At 40.1% G+C, this 27,688-nt stretch overlaps 1 protein-coding gene across 9 annotated transcripts; it reads right to left on the bottom strand.

Annotated features, from left to right (window-relative positions):
• Positions 1–17,379: 17,379 nt before the first annotated feature.
• Positions 17,380–26,200, bottom strand: MTACP3 (mitochondrial acyl carrier protein 3). 9 transcript variants are annotated; one of them, XM_088894718.1, is made up of 4 exons: positions 25,180–26,200; positions 24,860–24,922; positions 17,988–18,196; positions 17,380–17,711 (listed from the first exon to the last, which is right to left on the bottom strand). In XM_088894718.1, the coding sequence occupies exons 3-4, from the start codon at positions 18,183–18,185 to the stop codon at positions 17,517–17,519; spliced, it is 393 nt and encodes a 130-aa protein (XP_088750844.1). In that variant the 5' UTR covers positions 18,186–18,196; positions 24,860–24,922; positions 25,180–26,200; the 3' UTR covers positions 17,380–17,516. The 9 variants fall into 9 exon arrangements, with proteins under 9 accessions (XP_088750844.1, XP_088750840.1, XP_088750843.1 ...); XM_088894714.1 differs by having other exon boundaries at positions 17,988–18,206; positions 25,180–26,197; XM_088894717.1 differs by lacking the exon at positions 25,180–26,200 and adding an exon at positions 24,995–25,173 and having other exon boundaries at positions 17,988–18,206.
• Between the last annotated feature and the right edge of the window lie 1,488 nt (positions 26,201–27,688).

Genomic DNA, 27,688 nt, shown 5'->3' with positions numbered 1-27,688 from the left:
CCTACCTGTCAACGATCTTGCCTTTGACTGGAGCGAAAGGTGATTGAAACGGGGAAGAAAGCAAGTAGTCTCCGGGGAGGAACCTGGCGAGAGTGCTCCGAAGCTCAAGTTAGTATTCTCTCAAAGGCAAGATAAGAAACCAAATGGCGCAAAGTTATCACGTACCTCTATTCTTGGGGGGAGGAGGGCATTTTATAACCACTTCGCGCACTCACTCCCAAGCTCCTGTCAGGTCGGGTATCATTACCTCTGCACATCTGCCAGTTCGGGTGTCATCACCTCTGCTGGGGCAGACAACCGCCACTACTCTCTTTGTCGGAGCCGTCTCTGTAACTGGAGGTGGCGGTGGTAGGTGGCCGTTGAAGTGCGGCTGTCAAGCGTCAGATCCTAAGTCAGTTAGGTGCGCCGCCTTAGGATACGGACTCCTTTGGTGTCAGGTACGGTTGTTTAGTTCGGCGGCCTGGAGACGAAGTGCTGGAGTGGTGTGCGAGGTGAAGTCTTGTGTTTGGATAGAAGTGTGGTCCGAACTGCCCTAGGGTGAGCCAGTTCGGGTTGTTGCCCTTTGTGCTCCTCGTAAGGCCCGGGGTCAAAGGGAGAGTTTGGGCTCCTTTTGGGGAGCTCGAACCGCTGGTTCCTCCTCTCGGAACTCGTGCCTTGAGCGTACTGCCGTGCCGAGCTGTTGCTCTTGCCAGATCACCCTCGGTTGCTTCCATGTGTTGGGTGGCCAAGAGGTCGGGACAAATCTTCCTCCATCAAATGGCATAAGAGTTTTCTTTGTCATCATATCCATGCATCTAGCTTTGCCTATTTTTTAAGATAATAAGAAAAAAATCCCTAAACCGTACATAAAAAATACGTGGCAGTCTGGACGATCCCGATTCTGTGTAACAGTGAGTACACGTCCCAATTACAAATAACCGTTGCAGACTTGCATTGATTTAAACCGTTAGAAGATGTATCAATGGCTGGCGTGTTTATTTGCCATTGGGAGGTACAGCCATCATTTACACATGTTGTTTGTTGGAGACTATGAGCTGCTTGACAAAATAGTAGAAGAAATATATATAAAAGAAGAAATGCCGTACATTTTGAAATATTTCTATTATTAACATGGGTTTTTCTCCTTTGGTTTGTAGGAAGATTTGGGTGGGATGGGATGGGAAAGTATAAAAATTTAATTTTTCTGTGTTTGGTATATTGGGATGAAATGGGATGGGAAATTACTATTCACATTCCTCTTTCGTTCGTCCTTCCTCATGAACTTCACGAACAGAGGTACGAGAACTTCATGAATAGAGGTGACTCTCACCAGGAGCTTCGCCAACTCTCGCCAGGAGCTTTGTCGACGATGAAGACGATTCACTTGGAGCTTCATGAACTGAGGCGACTCTCGCCATGAGCTTCGCCAGGAACTTCACGAACAGAGACGACAAATCGACGAGAAGGGTTTCCTTATTCGAGTCTGAGAGATCAAGGAAATTGGTTACCAGTCTTCTTCCTTGATTTCTTTGATAGGTTGCATTGAAGCTCCATCTCGACAGATTTGTGGACTCTGAAAGGGGCGAATTTTGAAGTAAAAAATTTTGAGTTTTCATTCTTCTTCGTCTTCATAGACATCGAGAACCGAATAAGGGCTGCTCTGCAAGCTCGAACAAAGGCGACTCCCGTTGAGCTCGTCATAGTCTGAATAGGAATAAAAGAGAAGACGGTGAGGGAGAAGAGAGAAGAGGAAGACAGAGTCGCACTAAGAAAGGGAGATAGGGACAAAGAGAAGAGGAAGACGAACCCAGGGATAGAGACAGGCGTTTGTTCGTCATCGCTGAGAAAGGGAGAAAGGGAGGAAGATGGAGTCACACTGTTTCTCTCCTTCATCTTCTTTGTCGCTAGTTCGCTTTTCTTGGCCTTCCCTCCTCTGTTCATCATGATGGTAAGAGGTAACAGTGATTTTCCAGTTTTTCCACCGGGGTTGCGCTGTTTTGGTGCGACCCCGATTCCATGATTTTGGGATCTACCATCCCACGCCTTTCCCATTCTATCCTTATTTTTCTCTCAAACCAAATAAGAGAAAAGGGAATATTCCCTTTTTCTTATCCCCATCCCACAAACCAAACAGAGCCTTAAGGAAAGAATTCATAATTCGATCATACAGGTCTCTATCAAGGGGAAAAGGATGCTAAATTCTATATTTAGGAAATAATTTATGATGTTGTTCAATTTAAGGTATTTCGAATCGACGACACAATCAGATAATCTATCATTCGTATAAGGCCGAGGTGGAAGGATGAAGTCGCACATCGAGATCTACAACAAGAAAAAAGGTCAGAGGCTCAAGGAGTTGTTCCCCGAGTAGGTATTCCAATGCTCAAGTCAGTAGGATCGAGAGGGATGTAGCCGGACCAAGAAGTTTGAAACAACGTTGGTCCGGGCCAAAGAGATAGTGTAAAGAGGTATTCAAAGAGTGCAGTTCCAAAAGGTCCCTTACCTCAAGTGAGGAATACCTATTTATAGTTGGGTGTTCGTGTTCCAGATGGATAGAGGTCCTGGGGTTGTCAAGATGAGGGTGTTCGTCGAGGTCTTCGAGAGGTTTCATTTTCCCCGACGGAGTTCGCTTCCTTGTCCACACTCCTTCGTAGTTGTTCTCTTTCGTTACGCGTGGTGCCGACGTGGCCTGAGGTGGACTTAGAGATAGCTACATAACATCCTTGGTCAGCTCACCCATCACCCAAATACCACTCTCCTAGTTCCGAAGTCGAGGAGTGTAGTGCTCAGTTGCGGCTAGGCTTGGAAGAGTTTTGCGGTCCTCGTCCGAGGAATTCTAGATTCTTCGAGTTGACTGGCTCAGGGTAAGACTAGTTCGCTGGGTGGATAGGATGGTTCAATTCTCGTGCCATTTTCGTTACAGGTTGGTAGACGTGTCGTTTCATCTTCCCGAGGTCACACGCGTGCGAAGTGCAACGTCGAATTGGTGTCATTGATTTGAGCAGATCTGGACCGTTGGTCCTCCCTATAAAAGAGGAGGTGGTGAGCCATTTTGCTTTGTCATTTTAAGTGAGTGATCATAGGAGCTCAGCGAAAGTTAGTCCTCAGTTGGTGCTTCAGGTGTCTTGCGGTATAACTCTTTGGTAAGATGTCTTCATCTTCGTCCTTGTCTTCTTGTTCTTCCTCTTTGTCTAGCTCTTGCACGTCAAGTAGTGAGTCCAAGTTGGGGTCTCATCCCGAGGCCACCGCGCTCGTGGCCTGCGAGACCGATGCCTATGGGGCCAAGGTCGCTGGGCCTGAGGGTGAGGGTGTTGCGGCGGAGGAAGTGGACATTATGTCATAGGAGGGGCTCTGTGCTCCTACGCGGTTCAACAACCGCTTCGCATCTTTGTGTTGTAGGTTGATACTCAGAAACGTGGCCCGAATTAGGGCCCTTTACTACATTCTCGAGGAGTACGAGTTGAGGTGCCCCAACATCGATGAAAGGGATACCTCATCTCGACCAGGGAAACTTTGCATCTTTGAGCATCAGTGAGAGGTGCCCCAGCATTGGTAAGAGGGATACCTCTGCTTGACCGAGGTCTTTGGTTTTGTGGCCTCAGTCTTACGCTGGGCGAGGTCTTTGGCTATGATTCTCGTCGGCCGAGGTCTTTGGCTTTGTGGCCTCGATCTTATGCTGGTCGAGGTCTTTGGCTCTAACTTTTGTTCGTCGAGGTCTTTGGCTTAGTGGCTTTAATCTCATGTTGGCCGAGGTGTTTCGAAGCTCTCAACGTTGCCGGAGAGCTTAGTGGCACCTGGTCTTGGAGAGCTTTACCCTCTTTGACTTGGCTAGCCGTGGTCCTCGATTAGCTCTACTCCGACCGCTAGTCGGGAGGGTGTGTGGAGTTCGATGGTCGTCCTCTTACCATTATGTTGCGGGGACGTCATTCCCGTGGTGCTCATCGAGGGCTTGTTCTGGCCTCGACCGTCTATGGTTGGTTGGGTCATTCATGTGATGGTTGTCATGCTTTGGACGTTATAGGTCGGCTGGGTTTTTGATGAGGTTGTCGTAGCGTTGTGTCCGTTGATCAGCACGAAGTTCGGTCGGACTGTATGTAGGCATTTGGTTGTTTGTGTTTGAAGAAAATTCTTTATTTATTGAGTTTGTACAACTCGATTGCCGTTAGTGCTTGGTGTCGATTGTTGTCAGTACACTCTAGCTTTGGCTCTCCAGTTTCTCAGAGTAGGTCTTTTGCGCTTAGTTTCCCCCTTTAAGGGCCTTCCCACTCAAGATGACGGCAATGACCCCGACCGGGGGATCTCGTGCTGGGGCTCGTCGGTGTAGTGCAGCTCTTCTCTAGGCTTATGCTCTTTGATATCGATGAACCCACGGAGGTATCTACGTCGAGCAAGGTCTTCCAGGTGGTGGAGAAGGTCATGGAAACTTTCGGTGTCATGGCCGTAGTCTCGATGGAAATCACAATAGTGATCCTAATTCCTCTTATTGCCCTGTTTTTTCATCTTTTTGGGCCACTTGACAAAGCTGTGGTCACAAATCTGCATCAATATTTCGGCCTGTGGCGTGTTCAGGGGTGTAAAGTTCCTATATGTCGGCGATGGGTCCTCGGTCTACGGTCTTGTCTTTGTCTAATTTGCACTCATCATTGTCCTTTCACTTTCGATCATGTTGGTCCTCTTCACTCCTTCGTAGTGCCTTGGCTTCCTCGGCGTTCATGTACTTTTGCATATGCTTCATGAAAGTCGTCAGGTTGGGCGGAAGGTTCTTTTGCAGCGAGAAGATGAAATTGAGGAGCGCAGCCCGTTCATGATGGCTACTACAACTACTAACTAGTTTAGAGCTCGGACTTGAAGGGCCTCGACGTTGAACCTCGCCAAGTATTCCCTCACGGTTTCTCCTTTCCTCTGTCGTACTTGCATGAGGTTGACCGATGTTTTCTAGTGTCTTTGGTTGGCGGTGAACTGCGCTAGGAAATGTGTCTCCAACTAATCCTAGGAGGTTATGGACTACGGTGGAAGGAGGAGTACCAGGTTTTGGCGACTCCGTGGAGGGTGGAGACGATGGCCTTGCACATGAGACCTTTGGAGGAGCCGTGCAACATCATTATCACCTTGAACCCTCCAATATGGTCGTTTGGGTCCGAGGCCTCATTGTACTTCTCAAACTAAGGAGGTCTCCATCCGGTTGGGGGAAGCTTGTCAACGATCTCTTGGATGAAGACAAACTCTTTTACGGGTTGCTGATCGTGATGTTGCTCTGTTGGTTAGGCCGTTGGAGGGGCCGCACTGCGATCCACATGGCTACATTCCAGCTCGGCCAATTGTTGTCATAGGTCCTTGATTTCTGCATCCCTTTCCGCCGGCGCCGTGTTGATGTACTTCTCTACTTTCGGAGTTTCTTGCCAATCTCGGATTGAGTTGGATTCGACCATCGAGATTGGGGGCTGTTGTATGCGCTGGCCAAGTCATTCTCGCACTGGAATCCTTGTGCCAGAGTGATGTGATTTATTGTGGGCGTCACACACACGAGGCTGAGATGGGGGGTTGGACCTCCGAGATGGATGTAGACACTCGTGGTCATATTAGGCCCCGTGCCTACCTGCATGGTGCCTTTTGGAGTCTTTAGTGCATGGGTCAGCCACGATATAGCGATTGGCTTGGGGGTGTGCGCTAGTTGTCCCAACGTCTCCATCATGGTGAGGATATTGTCAACTTTCTGTTGCATGGTGAGGAACTGTGCGAGGTTGATTGTTGCCTGATGGTAGGGCTCTCGAGGCGGGGAGCTGTGAAGTGAGTGGGATCCCCGAGATGGGGAACGGGCTTTGGAGTGGTCATATGTGTTCTTAGGCATGGTTGCTTTTAGTGCATGGAAAGGGGTTTGGTAAATGACTTTTTGTACATATCCCATAGATGGTGCCAATCTGACGTTGTCTGATTCGAGAACACAATCAGATAGTCCTGCGAACTGGACAAGGCCGAGGTGGAAGGACAAAGTCGCGACTGAGATCTGCAACTAGGAGAAAGGTTAGAGCCTTGAGGAGTTGTTCCTCAGGTAGGTACTTCGATGCTCAAGTCAATAGGATTGAGAAGGATGTGGCCGGGTTGAGAAGGTTGAAATAGCGTTGGTTCGGGCTGAAGAGATAGTGCAAAGGAGTATTCAAAGAGAGCAGTTCCAAAAGGTCCCTTACCTCGAGCGGGGAATACCTATTTATAGTTGGGTGTCCGTGTCCCAAATGGATAGGGCTCCCGAGGTTGTAGAGATGAGGGCGTCCACTGAGGTCTTCGGGAGGTTTCCTTTTCCCAGCGGAGTTCGCTTCCTTGTTTGTGCAGGACATTCCTTCTTAGTCGTGCTCTTCCGTTACACGTAGCGTCGACGTGGCCTGGAAGGGGAGCGGCTGCGAAGATAGCTACGTGGCATCTTTGGCCAGCACAACCATCACTCTAACAATTTCCCAATTCCAAGGTGGAGCGGACTGTAAAAGGGCCTCAATTAAATAGGGCTATGTGGCCGATTTTGATTGACCGGATGTAGCCAAAAGCTGCAGTAAGTAGATTGAATGCAAACAGAAGATGTTGTAGAGCCTATCAAAGTACTTTGTGCTTAATTACTTTTAGCAATTCTGCTGGTTGGGGTGTTTTAAGACATTTCACATTTGTGCCCCATTCAATGAATTATATCAATGGGGTTTAAGGCACCGTAAAGGGGGGTTGGACCTAACATTATGTCATGCTTTTATAATTGGGAAGATTCTTGATTAGTACCCTGTCTTTTGGGCCTAGTGCCACTTTAGTCCCAGAACTTTGAAAGTTCAGTATCTGAACTTTCAAAATGGGCCAATCTAATATTTTTGTTAACCAATCCATTTACTAGCAGTTAAGTGGTATTTGAAAAGACATAAATGTTCTTCGAGTGTCATCTAATTCTCTTTATCAATCATCCAAACATTGATAAAAAAAATGAACAATCCCAAATCTTTGCCTCTTCTACTAAAAAAAATTGGGGTCAGCAGAATACCCACTAAGAAATAACCCTAGCTTTTTTGAATAGAAGAAGCAATGATTTAGGACTATTTATTTTTTGTCAATATTTAGATAATTGATAAAAAGAATTAGATGACACTCAAAATACATTTATATCTTTTCAAATATCACTTAACAGGTGATTAACGACAGGTACTGGATTGATACATTTTAAAAATTTGGATACTAAATTATAACATTTTGAGAACCAAAATAACACTAATCCCTATAGGGTACTAATCGATAAATTTCCCTTTATAGTCTTATTACGGTATAGAAACTGTTGCTTTTAAGGCGATCTAATAGAGAGATTGGATCAAATGGTATGATTAGCATCACTCATTTGGTATGGTTTAGCTCCACTACGCATCCCCCAATCCTCTCTCTCTCTCATCTTGTGCCAAGTGCCAATAATGATGATGCCTTTTAGAGGTAAACTTTATTTTTTGAAACGCATAAATATGTTTTACACTCAATTCTTCATCCATTCACCATTTGTGGTTATCATAGAATATCTGAAGTGGGAGTAATAATGACTTGGAGCTGCAAGTCGGATTGTCCGATTTGAAAATTTTCAATTTTCAATTACATCATCACGCTCACGTTAGGGTTAGGATGATTAGGGTTCTTTGAAATTTAAAAAATTTTCAATCCAAATTGCAGGCTTACCGCCCTAATAATAACACCACTTGGATCCAATAACAATCGTCTCTCTCTCTCTAATAATATTAGAGGTCAGGTTGAGTAAGGTGGTGGTAAACTGGCAAGCCAATTAAGGACACTCAAATGGGCAGACTGCAGAGGTTGTTAATTATACACAGAGCTGGTTAGAATTGCATATCTATAGACCAAATAAATGCTAATATAACAAAATACAACAAGGGATTCGGATCTAGTGAGCACATCATTGTAAGCACCAAGAACACTCAAATGAGTTTCTACCAAAATAAATAAATAAAAAAAGCACATTCATTGAGTATTCAATAAATATTCTGATAACTGTATTAAAAATTGTTTTTAATTTGTTTTAAGGGTAGGGTAGAGGCATTTTAAGGGACAAGTGTTAAAAAAAGTTTTGGAATACTTTCTCTATGTGCTTACTGTGTGTGCCTATCTAATTGGGTGTTCAATGGTGGCTCTCTTCTCTTTCACTGAAAATGTAAGTGATTAAGACTAAACTTACTATGGGTATTGTTGCTGTCAGACTTTGCAACATGGGTAAAACTGGAATTTTGGAATTGAGACTGGCTGTGGATCCAACCAGCAAGCGCAAATGATATTGCAAAATTTGACAACAGGTATTCTGGTCACTTAGAAAATGACAATTGATGAATGCTTAACTGAATAATGGGGATTTTGCCTATAATACTGAAAAGACATGATAAAGAAAACAACTTATATTATAACCAATTAACGTGTATCATAATTCATAGCCTATACGATGGTGTAAATAAAAATTTATGGAGTTTTGATTGATCAAAACTCTTTCAGTATCAGCATTTTTTTTCATGGGTATTGTTATCTTTTTGACAATTTATCACAAACTGAGGACCGTTTGGCCTGAGAATCGTTCATCTAAGCAACCGGTTTCGTTTTATCCTAAATCCGATTTTTAATCAAAAACTGCTGAATCGGTCAATGATCTATTGATCTGAGTGGTCGACCGTCGACCTGTTTAATGGTTTTTAGCCTTTTTTTTAATTTTAATTATTTTTTTTATTTTTTTAGTTTATTTTATCAGAACAAGCCATTTGTTTGGACCAGATGATCGAACCATCAACTTAAAAATTGATGGGCAGACGGTTCCAGTTCTAGATCATTTTTTAAAACATTGGTAAATATCACAAAAAATAGTAAATGATGTTTTTTTTTTCCATAATTTCCTTCCCCCGCATTATTTATTTATTTATTTATTTTTGAGATGGGGCGTTTGAGATTTAATTATTTGAATCAAATGGAATGAAATTGCAATGTACTTTATGGAAAAGAGTGGGGACATAAAATTTGGGTATTGTATCCAATAACACAATTAATGGGTGGGTCACCAACACTCACCACCACTACCACTAGGTCTCTTTTTTAATCTCTTATTCGTACATAGATGGTCCTTTTTTAATGGTCCGAGCCACAAATATATTAATTTAGTATTAAAGCCCCAAATAAAATATTCAAACAACATTTAAGAAAGGCAGCTTCTTATTCGACAAGGTGCTCTTTTTATGTACATATATTTCGAATATCCAAGTAAACTAAATCATTTTAAAAGTAAATTTTATTTTATATTATGAAAATTTTCTTCTGATAATATTAATTTTAACTAAAAGCTTCGACGGTAGTACCTTTCCTGGTCCTTTAGGGCAGGACCTTAGGAGGTAGTTGGGACAGAACACATAAACTATTCCCTAAAGTTCTCTTATAGGCATAAGATCTACACAGCTCGCTTAGGCTCACCTCTACCTCTAGGGCTATAACTAGAAGACAAGAGTGCCGTTTGAGAAGGTTTTCAATTTTTCATGCATTGGTTGGCTTTAGTAAGGGGGCATTCAGAAAAAGCCTACTGAACTGTATATAAGCAATGTTGGTTAAAATTTGTTTAGAGCCAAATCATTGTACACTTATTTAATCGGTCCATGACATATAGGAGGTAGAACCCAAAACAGCTACATATGAAGATGAAGATGAAGCTAATCCCTCCCAAATGGGCTCCTAGTCCAGTTATAATCACCATAGAAATGAGATAGGCAATTCTCCAATCTCCACCATTTTCAAACAAACAAGGGATTTTCTGGTCATCAAGGAAAGTGATCTAAGGTGGTGGCCCCAAATGAGATCGGCTTCAGTCAGTGTAAGGCCCGTTCGAATATCGTTTGAACAATTTTTACAGTCTTGCATTGGGAATATCTCTTTACCTATATACTTTCATGTGGAGATAGTTGCAATGCAAGAACATAAAAGCTGTTTGAACGGGCCTTGCTCTAACTAAATCCGTGTTCACCCCCAAATGTGTTCTATATGGTTTTTTTTTTTTTTTTTTTCATTTTCTTTTGTAAAACCCAAAGTTTGTTGTAGTGACAGAAGAAAGTTGGAAGTGTGTTGTTAGAAACCGGCATCACCATTTCTGATTTCATGTCTTATGTTTTAAGAAAATAATTTTTTTTTCAAACTGTTTGTGAGATGCAAAAGAAAAAAAAAAGAGGGGAATAAAAAAACAAATGCGGGGTAGCTAAATAGCTTGTAATATAACAAAATTACTGAAGATGGCATAAGAATGAAGATAAAGATATATAGTGTAACGGGGTGGTTAGTCCTACTAGGTCTTTTCTGTTTTTGGGTTTAGGTAGGCCAATGGACTAGTTAGTGGACCTAGTGGTCTATGAAAACATGATCACACACACATATGAGTTCTTCCCTTTCCCTATGTATCCATTCAAACATAGTAAGGGATATTCTCTCAATATGGATATATAAATAAATTCCCACTAACAAAAGTGATCATCAAAATAATTGGCTTTTTGTGCTAACTAGTAAGTGTGCATGTGCTTTGCACGTGACAATTCTAGATGATGATAATGATAGTAATGATATATCTAAATTTTTTTTATAACTTTATGTATTTTATATTTTTTTTGTTTTTATACTTTTTTGTTTATTATTATTAGTCGGATGTAGATTGCAAAATCCAAATCTGATTACATAAACACCTCGTCCAAATATGTAATCAGATCGAGTTGTGAAGTTTCAAGTATTGTTGTTAGGCCTACCTGTTCGGCTAGATTATTCTCTTTGTAATGTTTTATCTTTTTTCTTTTGTTCATTTATAAAAAAATGTAAGATTTAAATGGAGAGAATTGAATGAAATGAAAAGTAGTAGTTCAGTTTACAATTTAAACCTTCCAATTAAATAGGGACTAAATTCAAAAATGAGTATTTTAGTGAAAAGAAAGTTCCCCAGTCTTATTCATATTTTTAATAGTAGTGTAAATATAGAACTATAGATGTGTTCAATTTTTTCTATAACTTTTTTGTATTTTTGTGTGCAAAAATACTTCTGATATGTAACACTTACTTTTTGTTTAATTTGATAAATATATGATATTATACATGTGTTTGTATGCTTTTTGTAGCAAATTTTATGTATTTTTTATTTTTATATTTTATTAATTTTATTATTTATTTATGACGTTAAAGGTTAACACATTTAACACAAAAATTGAACTATTTATTATTAATTTTTATATTTCATTTTTCGTTAGTTATAAATTAGGGGTTTTAATTGTTCAGTCCACCCTTAGAAATCTTAGCTCCACCCTAGGGGTGGAATGAATCCTGACTGTGGATTGATGCCAAATCCATGGGCAGGATGCAATTTATAAGGGGGGAAGGCTACTAGTAGACTGCGAGGTGATTATAATTTCAGATTTCTAAGGGGGAGTACAGTCTATTTATCCCTATAAATTATGTATTTCATTTTCATTATCAATAAAAATAATTCTTGTTTATTACACTTATTTTTTTAATTTGATTAATAAAAATATCATAAATGTGTCTAATTTTTTTTCTAAAGTTTTGTAATTTTCTATATTTATTTCTATTTTAAAAATTTTATTACCTAACTATGACTTCATATGTTGATCAATTTGATTCGAATGGTTGAATTTAGCCACAATTTGGATAAAGAATGATTTTATTTTTGAGACAGTTTTAAAATATATGGGTTGGTATTGTTAAAAATATTGACATGGATCTACTTGGTAGCATTTATTAGTGAAAAAAAACTTAAATATATGATTTAATAAGAGAAAATGAGATTTAATACTTTAAGTATAGGACTTAATGATAGGAGATTAAATGAGGTGGAAAGTAACAATTGAAGTAACATTTTCAACCCTTACAATTAGAGATGGATTAAATATACAAATAAGAGCATTTTAGTAGCCATAAAATTTGGCATTAAAGCTATAATAAAATCACTTTTATACCCTTTATCAAACAAAGAAATAAAAGATAATTTTAGTTAAAAAAAAGTTTCACACTACATCCACACTTTTATATATAATATAGATATATGAGTGGCTTGTTGAAGGTTCTAAAAATATAAATATATTTAAGGTTCACAAAACCTTCATAAACTGCTAAAATTTGGTTCATCATGCCATTATGTTTCCAATGTAGCACTTTCCCTTGAAATTGTATAGACTGTATTGCCACTTCAGCGTCAGAAAATACTGAACAGCTCTTTCCCAACCATTATTTAGAGCAAAAATCAAAGCTTTATATTTGTTTAGTATTTTCTTCTTTAGCATATAAAAAAAATATAAAAGGGTTAAGCTATTACATGCCTGTAGTACGTGTAGGATATAAAAAGTGTGAAAACATTTAGATTTAGTCCACCAGCACTGTTCTCCATGTTCTGACACACCTTTGCTAACATTATGAAATCTTCTTGGTAAGTAAGGAAATCGTCAAAAAATGAAAACGAAAAGAGAAAAAAGGGAAACAGAAGAAATCTAGAGGTGGGTTTCCTTGAGTATTGATGAATCGATTTTTATTGATGTATTGATTTTTTGGCTAAGTATCTCGTCATTTGGTCTACTTCCAAGTGGTCGATGACTCAGGCCGAAGTGGAGAACTTTGGCTACCGAGCTGAGTTGAGCTGGGCAGGCTAAGTGGCGAGCTGACTATGGTGCCGAGCTGCCTATGAGGTGCCGAGCTGCCTGTGAGGTGCCGGGCTAACCAAGTGCTGAGCTACCTATGAGGTGCTGGGCTGACCAGGTGCCGAGCTACCTGTGAGGTGCCCGGCTGAACAGGTGGCGAGCTGGATTGATGAGCTTCGTTGCTCTTTAGAGACTTGCTTGCTCGCCCCCTTGCCATTGGGGTTGGTGCCTTTATATAGGCATTGTTTGGCGTGGGCTTCACGCACCATATCCGAGATTTCTGCGAGGTCGTCTAAGTGGTTCGAGATTCCTGGAGGTAACCGTCATGCACGCTGACCACCCTCCGGATCGTGGGAGTGTTAGGATATGCATGCCGAATTTGTCGACGAAAACACCTCGCAGGTCACCAGGTTGGCGCCAGGCTGCCAGGCTATGCCTGTGCCGGGCCGTGCTTGTGGTGGGACACCATCAACTTGGCTAAGGCAAGTTGTTGCCAAAGTGGTTCAAGGTGTCACCTAGTTGTTCTGAGGTGCCATGTGTCACAATATCATTGGAGGGCCAAATCCGCTTTCATCAAGTATGGATTTTTTTTTGAGAAGATGAGACTTAAAAAAAAAAGAGACTCTCGGAGCTTTTAATTTTAAACTTAAGTACATGGTTTTTAAAATTGGATTGGACCGGATTGTCAGACCAAAAAAATCGGAAGCCGATCAGATGATTGTTCCATTTTACCCTAGAATTGTTGATTTGATCGGCAAATTATTGACCTGGGTGGTTAAACCGTTTGAACGGGTCATTCATTCGATTTAAATGATTAGACCGTTCAACCCAAAAACCAGACCCCTAACCGATTCATTGTGCGGCTTTAAAACGGTGCAACTTCATCCCAGTTGGTTAAATTAAATCCAGTTATGTATAAAACAAAAGGAGGGAAGGTTTGGGAGGGATCTGTAGACGTGTTGGTTTCTTAAGCTTGCACAAAAAGATCCTCAAGTGAAAAAGAATTTGTAACTGGAAAATTATCTCGTCATCACCATCTAAGCCACGTCCCAACTATATATGGAGTGGGGTCCAAGATGAGTCTTGTTGAGTGCAAATCCTTTTCAAGCTTCTTTCATCTCTTCTAAGTTCTATCCCCTTCAACTGGTAACAGTTCACGAAGCTTACTGTTATCTCCACCATCTAATTGCCCAGCTTTTGTTATATAATGTAAATACATACTAGGGTAATACCAAGACATACAAAAACACCCTAACTTCCCAAATCATACCACAAAACTACCCTCTAAATTAGAAAGATGTCAATTGTTTTTCGTTTGATGACCAAACCCATATACAAATCTTGTTGTTTCTTGTTAGAATTTTTGTTTGCAGTGCAATTTTATTTACAATAGTACAAATAAATGGGAGTACAAATAAAAAATGTATATTCTCATTTAATTTGGTTTTGTGTTTTGTTTTATTATACTTCATGACTTAATTTATTTCATTTGTAATGCAATTAAATAAAATAAGTACAGTCAAATCATTTGCACTGCTACAGTTTTGCATCCGAATAAATTCATTTGCATTGGAACCAAATACAGTCTAAGGATTGATACGTCTTGGATCACCCTGCGAAGTGCAAGCAGGTGGACACGGGTAGAAGGATGTCTTTGTGTGATGAGAATAAGAAAACACCATCTCTTCTACCAAAAAAAAAAAAAAAAAAGAAAAGAAAACACGATATCTTTTTTTTTTTTTCCCTTAGAGAAGAAAAACTCAAAAAGTAGACGCGCTTTTGCTTATGGCTTTACTTATACAGAGATGTTGAAGGTGAACTTGGAGAAGCTCGTCATCTTGACTAGAGCATGGAGTCTCTATGACTCATGTTGGGAAATGAAACTCGGGGATGTCCCTTCCCAATTCCCAATTCCCCATTCTCATCGTGGATGATTCAAGAGGGGGACCATGCGCCATTGTGTTGGGGAATGTTTTTGTACCTCTGCTGTAAATGATGGTTGCGGTATTCCTACTTTGAACATTCACCCATTAATGCAGATGAGACCCATATGAAGCAGTGTGACCATCCCAACTCCCAACATACAGCAAGGTCTTGGGGTGGGGGCCTGTGAAAGCTTCTGCATAAGACAACAAGGACCTGCTCTTTCCTTTTATTCTCAAAAAAACCAATTAAGAGTCCGCGTTCCATACACCCGTGGGTGCACCGGACGGGTGAACCTGCGAATGAGAAAATGACACGTTGATCAGGCCAATGTTAATGTCCGTTTGAGCGTTAACATGCTCCGATCGGTTCAATCGGATGGTTCACGCAAAAATAAACCGGTTCGTGTTCTGGAACACAGACAAATTTCTTCGATTTTGTTTCCCTTCGAGAGCTCCTTCCACCGAGCCCTACCCTTCCTCCATCGGTGGCGATAGAGTTCCGGTGGTTGATCGACGGTGGCAATGAGACCTCTGGTGGCAATGTGTTCTTCTATCTATGGAATTTGATTTTTGATTTTTGAAGCCCTGAAGAAGCTAAAGCCCTAATTTATAAATCCATCCAGAAATTATGGCCGGAAGAAGCCGAAGTCCATGCCATCGCATTTTCATGGGCGATGAGGAGGAATAGAGGGTTTTCCTTTGCATCAGAAGCTTTGCCATTCAGGTAGTGCTAGGCGCTAGTTCGGGGCGACAATGGAGGAGTAATAGAAGGTTTGCCTTTGCACCAGAGACCTTACCATTTCAAAACGCCAGAGACATCACCGTTCAAGCACTAGGTGCTAGTTCGGGTTTCAGACGGCGTAGTGTTCTCGGTGGCAGTCTGTTCGGCTTTTCTTCCAGTCGACAGGGGAGTGGAAACACCAGAGACCTTACCGTTCAGGCACAGCTGCACAGCCACACACCCAGGTGCTTGATTGTGATTGTTGTGCTTCCTTCTGAAATGCTTCTTTATGCTGGCGAGATCGCCGAGTGCGTGGCAAGGATCATGGTGCAAGCAGCTGGGTTATGGGCAAACAAATACTCTCTTTCGAACCTTTGGTGTCTCCCTCTTGAGTAGCTTCGCCTTACCACCGAAGTTACTTGTCGAAGAAGAAGAATACGTCACCGCCGGAGGTCTTTTTGTCGTCGTCAATGAACCGCCGGAGCTCTATCGCCGCTGATGGAGGAAGGGTTTGCTGTATGGGTAGTGTTTGGTGGAAAGAGCAAAACAGAAAGGAAGAAATGAGGCCCTTTTGTCCCAGACCGGTTCGTATCCGCGTGAACCGTCCAATTGAGCCGACTAGACCACGTTAATATTGGCCTGGTCAACGTGTCAATTTCTCATTCGCAAGTTCATGCGTCCAGTGCACCCACGGGTGCGCAGAACGCGGCCTCTATTTATGCACCTACATGACATATCATATAAGAGATGTGATTCATTCAACAGAAAATTTCTCAAATTCCAGTGATATAAGTTTTATTGCTTTTCTATTATTAGTTTTGGGATAGAAACTGCAGATCTGGCAAAGTTTGGACATGACAAGTTGCTTTCCAATAATTTATGAATGTGGTTGGCTCACAATTCGATAAGATGCAAAATATAAAAGATTACAATAGAATTTTTTTTTTTTTTCTTCTTTTGAATCCTTTCATTTCAATTTCTAAAGAATTGGTTTTAAAACCTAAAATTAGAAGAAAGAATCAGAATTGGACTGAAACGTCGACCTCCTATTATAACTATGAAATCTGCCAATGTGATGGTGACAATAAGGTTCTTGGTTAGATGGGTACTCAAATTTGCAATCTCTCTCTCTGAGACATACCCACAAACAAATATATGCATAGTGGCATATATTAGAGGTTCAGATATAATTCTGTTTCTGTACATGCTACCTCAAGTAAACATTGATGAAAATATTCCGTACTTGGGGCATTACGATAATTTGAACTACGGGACGAATTTGACGTTGATAAATCCTGGTCTTAGGGAGAATCGTAATGTGAAAGCTCAAGTAATGACAATTCTAATTTCTATCGACTCATCTCTGCTATTCCTAACGATTTACAATTTGAGTTGCGCCTTCAATTTTATTTGGAGTTCGGAAACAAAAAAGAACGAGCTCATAAACAAAGAAAATGAGCGGTTTCTGGAGCTGTTTTATTGTCCTGATTCTCTCATTCGCAGTTGGAGCTTCCATAGCAGCAAGGTTCAAAATATTGTCACATATCAGTTAATATTGGCCGATACGAATCGTATCAGAGGCTTCCCTATATGCCCCTACAAAGGGTGTTTTGGGTCGACGAGTGGTTCAGAGGATAGACCAGCCCCTCTGATCCAGAAAAAAAAAAAAAAAAAAAAACAGTACCAATACAGGCCGGTACGCCGATAGGACGTATTGCCCTGTATTGATATTTTGAACCTTGCATGGCAGCAGTAAGAGAGAACCCATTGGAACAAGTATCCACGGGCAAGAGAAACTTGGGTTTACTAGCAATTTTGAATTACATTGCTTCCATAGTTTTAAGCTCTTAAAGAAAATGCAAATGAAACAGATACTGAAAGCCAGACAGAGATATTTCCCAGTGCAAGGCTGTAAAGGCTGTTCGAACGGACCTTGCACTGAAGCCGATCTCGAGGAAAGCCAGACAGAGATATTTCCCAGTTCAGGTTCGAACGGACCTGAACCCTATCAAAGAATCAAGTAATGTAGCTACAGAACAAGTCGTTGGAACAAGGAGAAAGTTGGTCACATTGACAATATCCATGAATAAATGATATGAAAGTATTTTTTAAGAATCATAGTGAGTGCTTAAACGACGATTACACTGTTACTTGTCGGACAAGATTATGGTAACACCTGAAAAGTCCTAATATATAGGACTGAAAAGAAATTTCCAGCCATTAGGAATTTTCTGGAATCTTGTTTCCACCTCCAGATGCTATGTACTTGGCAACATCAGCACAGCAAGTAAATTTATCTGCTGCCTCATCGGGGATCTCAATGGAGAATTCTTGCTCAAAGGCCATGATAAGCTCCACCTTGTCCAAGCTGTCCAAGGACAAGTCTTTTTCAAAACTAGCTGTTTCAGTAACCTGCTAAAAGTTCAAATGCAATTGGAATCAGCTTTCTCCATTTTGTAATTTTGCCCTGGGCCATGCATGAAGCTGGTTGGTAAGCTGCGATCAAAATTAAACTTGCAGTCTCATATTAGAAGCACGACATTACTTGGTTGAATTATGGTTTCGACAAACAAATAAGGCTCAAACCCAATCCAATTGGTTATGCTACCTTTAGACTCTTATCATCTGAGAACAAATAAATAACAATGATCAGATATACAGAAGAAGAGAATAGAAGTAGAAGCTAATTACCTGGGCTGCATCTATCTTATCAAATTTCTTAACCAGTCCTATTACTCGGGTCGTTATATCATCAGAGCTGGAAGTTGTTACTGCACACATATGACGTCTCAGTCTGCCTAATGCATTCCCTTCTTCAATGAACAATGATTGCTTTGCAGAACATGGAACTCTAACATGCCTTAGGATAGCGCTTCTTACGTTTTGCATGGTATTGTCAGCTGAGTGCCACTGAAAAATTATGTTAGCTCAGCCTGACAACTCAAGATAACGTACATACTAAAAAGAAAGAAGAAATAAATTCAAGTTTTATTGATACATATACATACCTTTTTTAAACAGAACGGAATGGATAAACAGGATTCATGTAGCTGATGATTCATACATATAATAGTCTTTTTATAAGAACTACAGTACAGAATCCTTGTCAAATGTTAAACTGAGGATTGAAGAACTTGGAGAAGGTTAAATGCTTTTTGAAGAACTTGGAGCATGCACTGCTTCATGGTGATTTCAACTTGGCTTGAATTAGGCCCAGAAACTGCAACTTACATCAAAACTCTGGAGTTGTCTTTTGCTTAATCAATTGTCTAGAGCCAAAACCCAACTGAAAACACTATTTATCATCATCATCATCCATGCCTTAACCAACTATATGGGATCTGGCTACATGAATCCTGTTTCACCAATCCATTCTACCTAACACCATATCCATTGTTAAATTATTAGTGTCTAAATCATTTCTAACTACTTCTACCCATGTCCTTTTTGCTCTACCCCTAGCTCTTCTAGCCCCTTCAACTTGTAACAGATCACTTATTCTAACTGGAGCTATTGATCTTCTATGCATGTTACAAAACCATCTTAGTCTACTCTCTCATTTTATCACCTATTGGAGCTACTCCTAGGTTCCTACAGATGACTTCATTCCTAATCCTAGCCTTTCTAGTTTTTCCACTCATCCGTCTTAGCATTCACATTTCTGCCACTCATTTTTTTGAACATGTTGTTTCTTGACAGCCCAACACTCTGCTCCATACAACATAAGATGGACTTACAACTGTTTTATAGAATTCCTTTTAATCTTAGTGGTATCTGCTTATCACATAAAAGTCCAGATGCACCCTTCCTAGGTTCCTACGGATGACTTCATTCCTAATTCTATCCTTTCTAGTTTTTCCACTCATCTGTCTTAGCATTCACATTTCTGCCACACTCATTTTTTGGACATGTTGTTTATTGATTATCCAACACTTTGCTCCATACAACATAGGCCTTACAACTGTTTTATAGAATTCCCTTTAATCTAAGTGGTATCTGCCTATCACATAAAAGTCCAGATGCGCCCCTCCATTTTGCACATCATGTTCTAATTATTTGGGTGATATCCTCCTCAATCTGTCCATTGTTATGAATTATTGAACCAACGTACTGGAAATGGTCACATTGATTTATCTCTTGGTCTCTAATCCTAAGTGTATCTTCATTTACGCTCTTGTTATTATTAAATTTACATGTCATTCACATCTCTTGGTCTCTAATCTTAAGCAAGTCATGCCCTCACTTACTTATATCCTGCCCTTTTATTTCATCTATTTGGGAGTGGTTTCTCTCTTTATTTGGTTGTAGGTGGACTCCCCCGTCAAGCATTCGAAGCCTCTTCATCTATTCTGTTGGTAGTCAGATCACGGAGAGGGGAAATATCTTGTGGAGGTGCACCAGGGCAGCGGTTTGTTGGACGATTAGGGAGGAAAGGAACCAAAGGATATTAGCTGAAAAAGAAAGAAGCAGGGACACATTTATAGAAGTGATTACTTTGAGGGTAGCACAGTGGGTAAAGACAATGAACCCATTTGATGATGTTCCAACAGAGACCATTGTGAACAATTGGTAGGAAATAGCAGTCTCAGTGCCAAGCAGAATCAATGTCCATCCTTTGTGGCACCCCCCGATGGAAGGTTTCATCAAACTCAACTTTGATGGGAGCAGTGAAGGAAATCCAGGGTCATCCAGGGTTGGTGGTGTTTTCAGATTGGAGGTAGGTTCGGTAATAGCTCTTTTTTCAGGAGTAATTGGAGTTGGGGATTCACTGAGAGCAGAAATTCTGGCTCTGTTGGACGGAGTGAAAAGGGCTAAGGAGCTGAATATAAACAGGTTGATTATTGAAGGAGATTCACAAGTGGTGATTGGCTGGATGGAGAAGACAGGTGATGGGTTATGGACATACATTAATGAACGGAGGCAATTCAAGTGGTTAACTCAAGGAATAGATGTGCATATCCAATGGGTTAAAAGATGTGCCAATTCATTTATAGATGCTTTGGCTAAACAGGGGGTGAAAGAAATCATTTGTTTTGGGCTACACTGTAATTTTCCTTTTGGGGGTGAGGTAAGAGGGTTTACCTTCCCCCACCTTTGTAATTAAACCTTTTCTTAATTAATGAAAGTTTTATGTTACTGATAAAAAAATTACATGTCATAAACTCTGTTTTAGTCCTACTTACTTTAAAACCTCTTGTTTCTAAGGCATTAGTCCATAAGCTTAATTTTGCATTTAATCCTTCTAAGGTGTGTTGAGGAAGAAAGGAATGACTCTTGTTAACCGCTGTTGTTTATGTGGGGAGGATGAGTGGCTACTCTCACTGGCTACTTGTATTTGGCTGTTGAGGAAATCTCTCCCTCAGCAGCCTTATCTTATCCTTTCTATTAATAATATTCACCATTTCTCAAAAAAAAAAAAAAAAAAGAGTTTCATCAATTAAAACAATGTCATCCACAAGCGTGCACCATGGAACTGAAAACACTATTTCTGATTTGTAAAAAAAACATGTTGTACTTGCATTATTAGAACAAGGAGAATATGACCCCATCAACCATCCTAGATCTTACTGGAAGTAGCATTGAATTGGGGCCCTCAAAGAAGATATTCTACTTCAATCATAACCATCTAACCCAAAAACCTCAGACTCTTCATCTTTAAATGAATGCAATATAATAAATTAAAGCCTCAAAGAGAATCCATAACCATTCTATAATCTCCATACAAAAAAAATTATAATAAATGTATTGATAACCATTCTATAATATACTTTAGGAGACCTTTGTTGGATTGGGAAATTGATGACTGTACAAGGCTGCTGTCAGTATTGCAAAAGGCAATTGATCCTGAGGTGGCAGATGAAAAGTGGTGGAAAGAGTGTAAGAATGGAAGATTTACTGTTAAATCTCTTTATAATGCATTAATAAGGAATCAAGTAGAATCTTCTTCTCTCAAAGGAATTTGGGGGAAACCAATTCCTCCAAGAGTGAAGGCTTTTGCATGGCTGGTGTCAATGGGCAGTGTCCTTACACAAGACAACCTGAAGAAGAGAGGTTTTATAATGCTGAGCAGATTAGCATTTAATGGTTAGTTGCAATTTTGCAAAAGGAACATGGGCTTTTTTCTTCAAGCTTTTCAGCATTGATGGTTGGTCTTCTGCTAAGCGTGCAGATATTTTTGAAGCGTAGCCAAGGCTATTAGGAAACATCAAAGTAAAAATCATCTGGAGCTGCATTCCTTTTGATGTCTGTTGGGAGCTGTGGAAGGAAAGAAATAGAAGATTTTTTGATGGAAAGATGAAGAGAAAGGAAAAATTAATGGCGACAATCAATCAAAATTAATCTTAATTCTTCCAGAATTTATTGGCAGAAAAAAAGAAGATTTTGGTTCAAATTTATGGTCTATTTTGTCAGTTTAATTTTGTATGGGCTTTGAGTTTGGTCTGTTTTAGTATGGTTATATTGTAGCTTCTCTTTTGTTTTGCTGGGTGGTGACATCTTGTCACTCAAGACACTTGTATCTTTTTATCATTAATATAGTTTCTTATTTATTCATCTTAAAAAAAATCTCATTGAAGTCAACTGATTCACTGTGATGGCTTCTACCCTAACAAAAAGAATGCATATTAGAAGAGCTCTATTTGGGTTTGCTCCAATTACTTGTCGAGGAATTGCTTGCAAATGATAAAAACTTATACATGACATAATTAGCGTTAACATACTTACAAAACCAATTTTAGGAATTTCTGAAGATGACTAAGATTCAAAGGTTGAGTGTTGCATGTGGGGGTGGGGGAGTTAAAACAGTCTCCAAGTTCCAATACTTCTACCATTGCTTAGATGAAATTTATAATGGTTTTATGAAGGAAAGATTTAAAAATGGAGCACAGCACCCTGAAAGCAAAGGTGTGCCAGTAATAAGAATTAAGAAATACAGTACTTGATTAGGGGCTAACAGTGCTTTATCTCTAATTGTCTGCCTTATGAATCAAACTTGAAATGCTAGAACAGAGCAACTCCAATTTTGATTTGACTTGGAAAGGCATAGATCTTAAAAAAATAGGAACAGAAAAGATGACATCCTAAAACTTTCAACCAACCAGTCATCATAAATGCCAAGTTCTTTTGCACAGTAGTAGGGGTGGAAAATGGAGGAGGTTAGGCTGGGTTGGATGCATGTTGAATACTGACCCATCCATTACCCACCCACACTCAATAGTAACACATATTAATTACATATTATTGGGTTGCAACTCTGCCCAACATAACCCACCCACTTTGACCCATTCACCCAAAGTGATTAATTTTAGAAAAACAGAATTATATTCCATATTCATATGCCATGTGGAAAGAACCGGAAAAAACATAGAAAAAAACAAATAATGCAGAAAGACACAAATTAATAAAAAATTTAAAAAATGTAGGAAAACACAGAAATTGTTTTAATAAAAATTTAGCAAAATTATTTATTTCAGCCCCAAAAGGAAGAAATTGTAGAAAAACACAGAAAATTGTAAAAATTTTAAAAAATTTATATATTTCAGCCAAAAAAAATCAGAAATTGCAGAAAAATACATAAATTGATACAAATTTGAAATATATATATATATATATATATATTTCAGCAAAAAAGTAGAAATACACAGTATTTGATACTATTTTAAAAAAATCATATATTTCAACCAAAAAAAATTGCAGAAAAACACAGAATCACCCCACCTTCCATTCCTAATTATCCATTAAAGTTAAGTCCCCTCACATGTTGGGATTCTCTGATTGTAGGAACCCCATGTAAACCTAATAGAGAATATGTCACTGAATATCCTTATAAGTAGAAAATAGATGCCCTCAGAAGTCATTTTTTAAGTCCTCCAAAATGCCCCATGTCATGCAACAGCAAAGCAAATTATCATCTATGGGATTTGACAGCAAGAACATAGCTTGTAAATCCTTATAAAGCTAACAGAATGAATGTGATACCATGCAAACTGAAATATTTACTATTTAACATATAATAGCATTCAATAGAGCTTGAGCAAGGAAAGTGTCTAAATCCACTACTGTCTAGTAGGGTATCAGTAAGCAAAGTTCCAAACAAATGCTAGAGGTAAGAGTATCTAAAAGCAAAATCAATTAAAAGAAGCATCTAAATATTTAAGGGACAATGGAATTGTCTAAGGACATTAATTAAGATTACTGCATAATTATGGTCTCCAGGATCACTGTATCCATTTAATTGTAAGTATGGCAGATGGCAAAGTTAACACCCCCCGCCCCCCTTGTGGCTGGTTGTAGCAGAGGCTTGGGATTGAATCCCACCTTCACCTGGGTCTAAGGGTACTTTGGAGTTTGGATTTTGAGGGGAATCCGGATCACCTGCCAACAAAATACATTCCAACACCCTCCCCAACATGATCTGACACCACACATCTCATACAAGGCAGGTCCCAGTATCATAGTGAAATGTGCAGTGTCAGATCATGTTGGAAAGGTGTTGGAACGTGTTTTGTTGGCAGGGGATCTCAACTTGTTCAGAGAAAGCCTACCAAAAGACACACCAAAAAGAATTCCACTTTGGAACAATGCAAAAAATGAAGCAGTTAAGTCAAACTAACAAATTAACTAACGCAAAAAAGTAAAATAGATAGCAGGGATATTTTTGCAATTTCAAACTTTCACATCAAAAGTTTAAACTGGGTTTAATTTTTTACATAGTATTTAGTTGAGGGTCAAAGGTGAAATAGATAACAAGTTCATGATGTAACCCTAGGAAGTGGCAAGTGAGTGAGTTACAAATGGATGCAAACACATGATACAATTCAACAATGTGACATTACAAGTAGGTGACAGAAGCTATTTGTTCACAAAAACTCTGTAATAAGCTTATGCACTGTTGAATTATAGATTTTTTTTTTGGTACAGGACAACAGGGTGATAGGTATCTCTCTTTCTCCAAAGTTCTTCTATTTTTTATGAGTAGCGATCAAAGCATTTATTGATCTATAATACATAATTTACAGTGTAAGCTGTTACAAGTTAGTTTGACATAGTAATTTGTAGTCCTGATTGATCAAGCTGAAACACTCAAGCCCACTACAGCACCAGAACCACAATTGGGTACCAACTATATCCAACCATCCCACTGTTAACAAGACATAGTATGAACTCACCAACCTTTCAACCCTGTCCAGCAACAACCAAGTTTTTCAAAACCTTCAGAGCCACAAGGTTGACAACAAAACCTTTAACTGACCCACAAACAAGTAGGAAAGCTTCTACAGTACATAACAAGACATAAGGACGTTTCTAATGGATGTATTCATAGGCTCTAAGAGGATAGAACAACCTAAAGTTGCACAATACTACTACAAATCACTTTAAATCAGCCTCTATTTCTTAAGCATAACCCTGCGGATCAAAATCAACTAATATAAAACTCTTTCTGAGAAGCCACGATTAGAAACCTACCAAACTGATTTATAGAGCTGAAATAAGAGAATAATTATTACCTAAAGCACAATTAACAACCTAAAATCTTCTCTACAGAACAAAGGAAAAATTATTACCTATCCGAACAAAGAAAATCCTAAAGCCTCCTGTAAAGTCATAATTCCCACGTAGAGCGCGACCTTGAGATATTCAATTCAAATCAGTCAAGTCTCGTGGTTTACGGAGATGAGATTTAAGTGAAAAACCCTAACCTACTCGCAATGGTACTGGGAGGCAATTTGCATACTACGCATTACGCCCAGATTTTAGTTCCAAATGAAGCCGTTAGGGCGTAAAAATGGTTGGCATTCTGCTGCAGCCGCAAGCTACAACTTGGGACTTCCCTAGGTGATGCTAACTTTGTATGAGGAGGAGAATGAGGAGCAGGAAAACATACCGCTCAATGGTGGTTGCTGCAGCAATAAAGCTCCTTCTCTGAAAATGCAAATAGGTGGAGACTGGAGAAGCGGACGTGAAGAGAGGTCGTCTCAGAAACGTTCCAACCCGCGGAACTGCAGGCTCTCCGCGGTATGAGGACTGTCAATAGGTCGGTTCTTACCGACTGGTCGAACCGAACCAAACCGATTATGTTGGTTCTGGTTTTGTCATTTTGTCCCCATTTCTAAATGTAATTGAATTTGTAAATTTACGTTCTGGCACTTATATTGTTCTCTCTCTGTTTCGAGAGAGGCTTCCTTTCGAGTTTTCTTGGGGCTTTTGTTCTCTCAGTTCCTTGTCTGCTTCCGCCTTAGAGTTTTATTTTGGGGTGGCTCCCTCCGGGAGTTCCCTTTCTCTTTGTTCTTTTGTTTTCTTTGTTCTCCATTTCTCTCTGTTCTCCTTTTGTTCCCCTCCTCCCTCGCTTTCTTTCTTCGTTTCTGTTCTCCCATTTGGTTTCACCTTTGTTCTTTCTCTCTGCTCTCCCATTTGGTTTCTCCTTTTCTTCTGTCGTCTTTCCCTGTTTGTTTGCTCTTTTTTTTCTCATTGTTCTTTTTCGCCTCTTTTTTGTACTTTTTTTTTTCTTTCTACAAGCGTTTTGACTTGGGGTTACTTCTCTTGAATCCTTTGCCGAGCGATTGACACCGGTGGATGTTGCTTCACATCTTGCTGTCCATGATTGAGTCAGTTCATGATTCTCCAACAAATGCAGTTCATGGCACAATTCTCGGACGAAAGCAGTTATGGATGGCGGTTACAGTCTCTGGTAGCAGTTGTAATGTATGGGGCTTTTCCGTCTTTTGCGGATTGGCGACCTCCCTTGTTGGTTACAGTTTCACTTGTCGCTTGTGGTGGATTGGAGTTGTGCTTGTCTATTTCTATTGGTGATTTTAATTCACCTTTGTTTGGTTGTAGAAATTCTTTCGGTTGTAGAAATTATTGTATCTGAATTTTTTGTTGGCCTTGTTGATAATTCTTTGTATAAATTTCTTGAAGGAATGAAATATGCTTTAAGCCTTAAAAAAAAAAAGATTTTCCAATTTTCTTATAATTTTTATTACATTTTATCTTAAAATGATAAATTTGAGCGATAAGGTAATTTTGGTTAAAAATGCATATAAATAATTGACTATTTTAGTGTCATTATTAAGGTTATATTATCAAAAAATCAAGTTTTAAATTATATATTTAAAATTGGACGTACCATGTCAGCACGTCTCTCCTACCCCTTTCCTAATTTCTCAAAATTTGAATTTTTTTTCTTTTTTTTAAATCCACGTAATAACAATGAAGTCCAATGACGCGCAAGAGGCGTTTGGACTTATGAAGCATCTCCCGCCAGGGTATTCCAAATGTCTCTCTCACTCAGTTTGGTCTCGAGCTATCATCGTTTCCCATTCTATCGTCCTGTTCCAGCGATCAAGCTCCACAATAAACTCAGTTTGCTCTTAAGCTATCATCCCATTCTATTCTATTCCTACAATCAAGCCCCACTCCGTCTTCTCTTTCAAATCTTTGTTTGGGTTTTTCAACAATCAAGCTCTACGGTGGATTAGTTTTGTAATAGGTAAACTAATGCGACTTACAGACAATATTTCCGTTGTTGTTTTGGACGTCAAAACAGGGGCTCCGCCCTTATTCTTCTCGATGTCAAAATAGTTTGGTTTTGCAGTTAAAATTGTAGATTCAGTTTAGGTTCTGCAACAAGTTTAACTGAGGTGGGTTACAGTCTTATAGACAGAATTTTCATTGTCGGATGTTAAAACAGGGGTTCCGCCCTTCTTCTTTTACCCTGTTCTATTTCTCTATATATAAATTTATTTAATTTAATTTGGTTTTGTAGGTAAACTATCGTAGAATGTGATGAGGGCAGATTTGGCCCTCCAGTGAAATTGCGACATGTGGCACCTCGTGACAACTAGGCAAACAACCAGGCAACAACTTACCAAGTTGGTGTCCCCCCGGGCACCGGTCTGGCTGGCGTAGCGCGACCTGCACGCGGCCTGCGCGTGGCCAGCGCGCGACCTGCGCGACCTGGCCGGATCAGCCTGCCATAGGCGCCGACCTGGCAACCTGGCCCAGACAGAGGCGCCGACCTAGCAACCTGGCCCGGACACAAGTGCCAACCTGGCAACCTGGTCCGGACACAGGCGCCGACCTAGCAACCTGGCCCGGACACCGACCCGCCGACAAACACAGGCGCCGACCTGACAACTTGGCCCGGACACAGGCGCCGACCTGGCAACCTGGCCCGGACACCGACCCGCTGACAGACACAGGCACCGGCCTAGCAACCTGGCCCGGACACCGACCCGCCGACTGACACAGGCGCCGACCTGACAACCTGGCCCGGACACAGGCGCCGACCTGGCCGCCTGACACAAGCGCCAGCCTGACAACCTCGAGGAGTTCATCACCGTACCCCGGTTCTGACGGCATATGACGTCTTACCATTTGAAGGCTTTTCACCC

This window comes from Nelumbo nucifera, chromosome 1 (genome assembly GCF_055504915.1).
Source record: "Nelumbo nucifera cultivar China Antique chromosome 1, China Antique-T2T, whole genome shotgun sequence".
NCBI lineage: Eukaryota > Viridiplantae > Streptophyta > Magnoliopsida > Proteales > Nelumbonaceae > Nelumbo > Nelumbo nucifera.
This window is presented reverse-complemented; position numbering and strand designations above follow the sequence as displayed.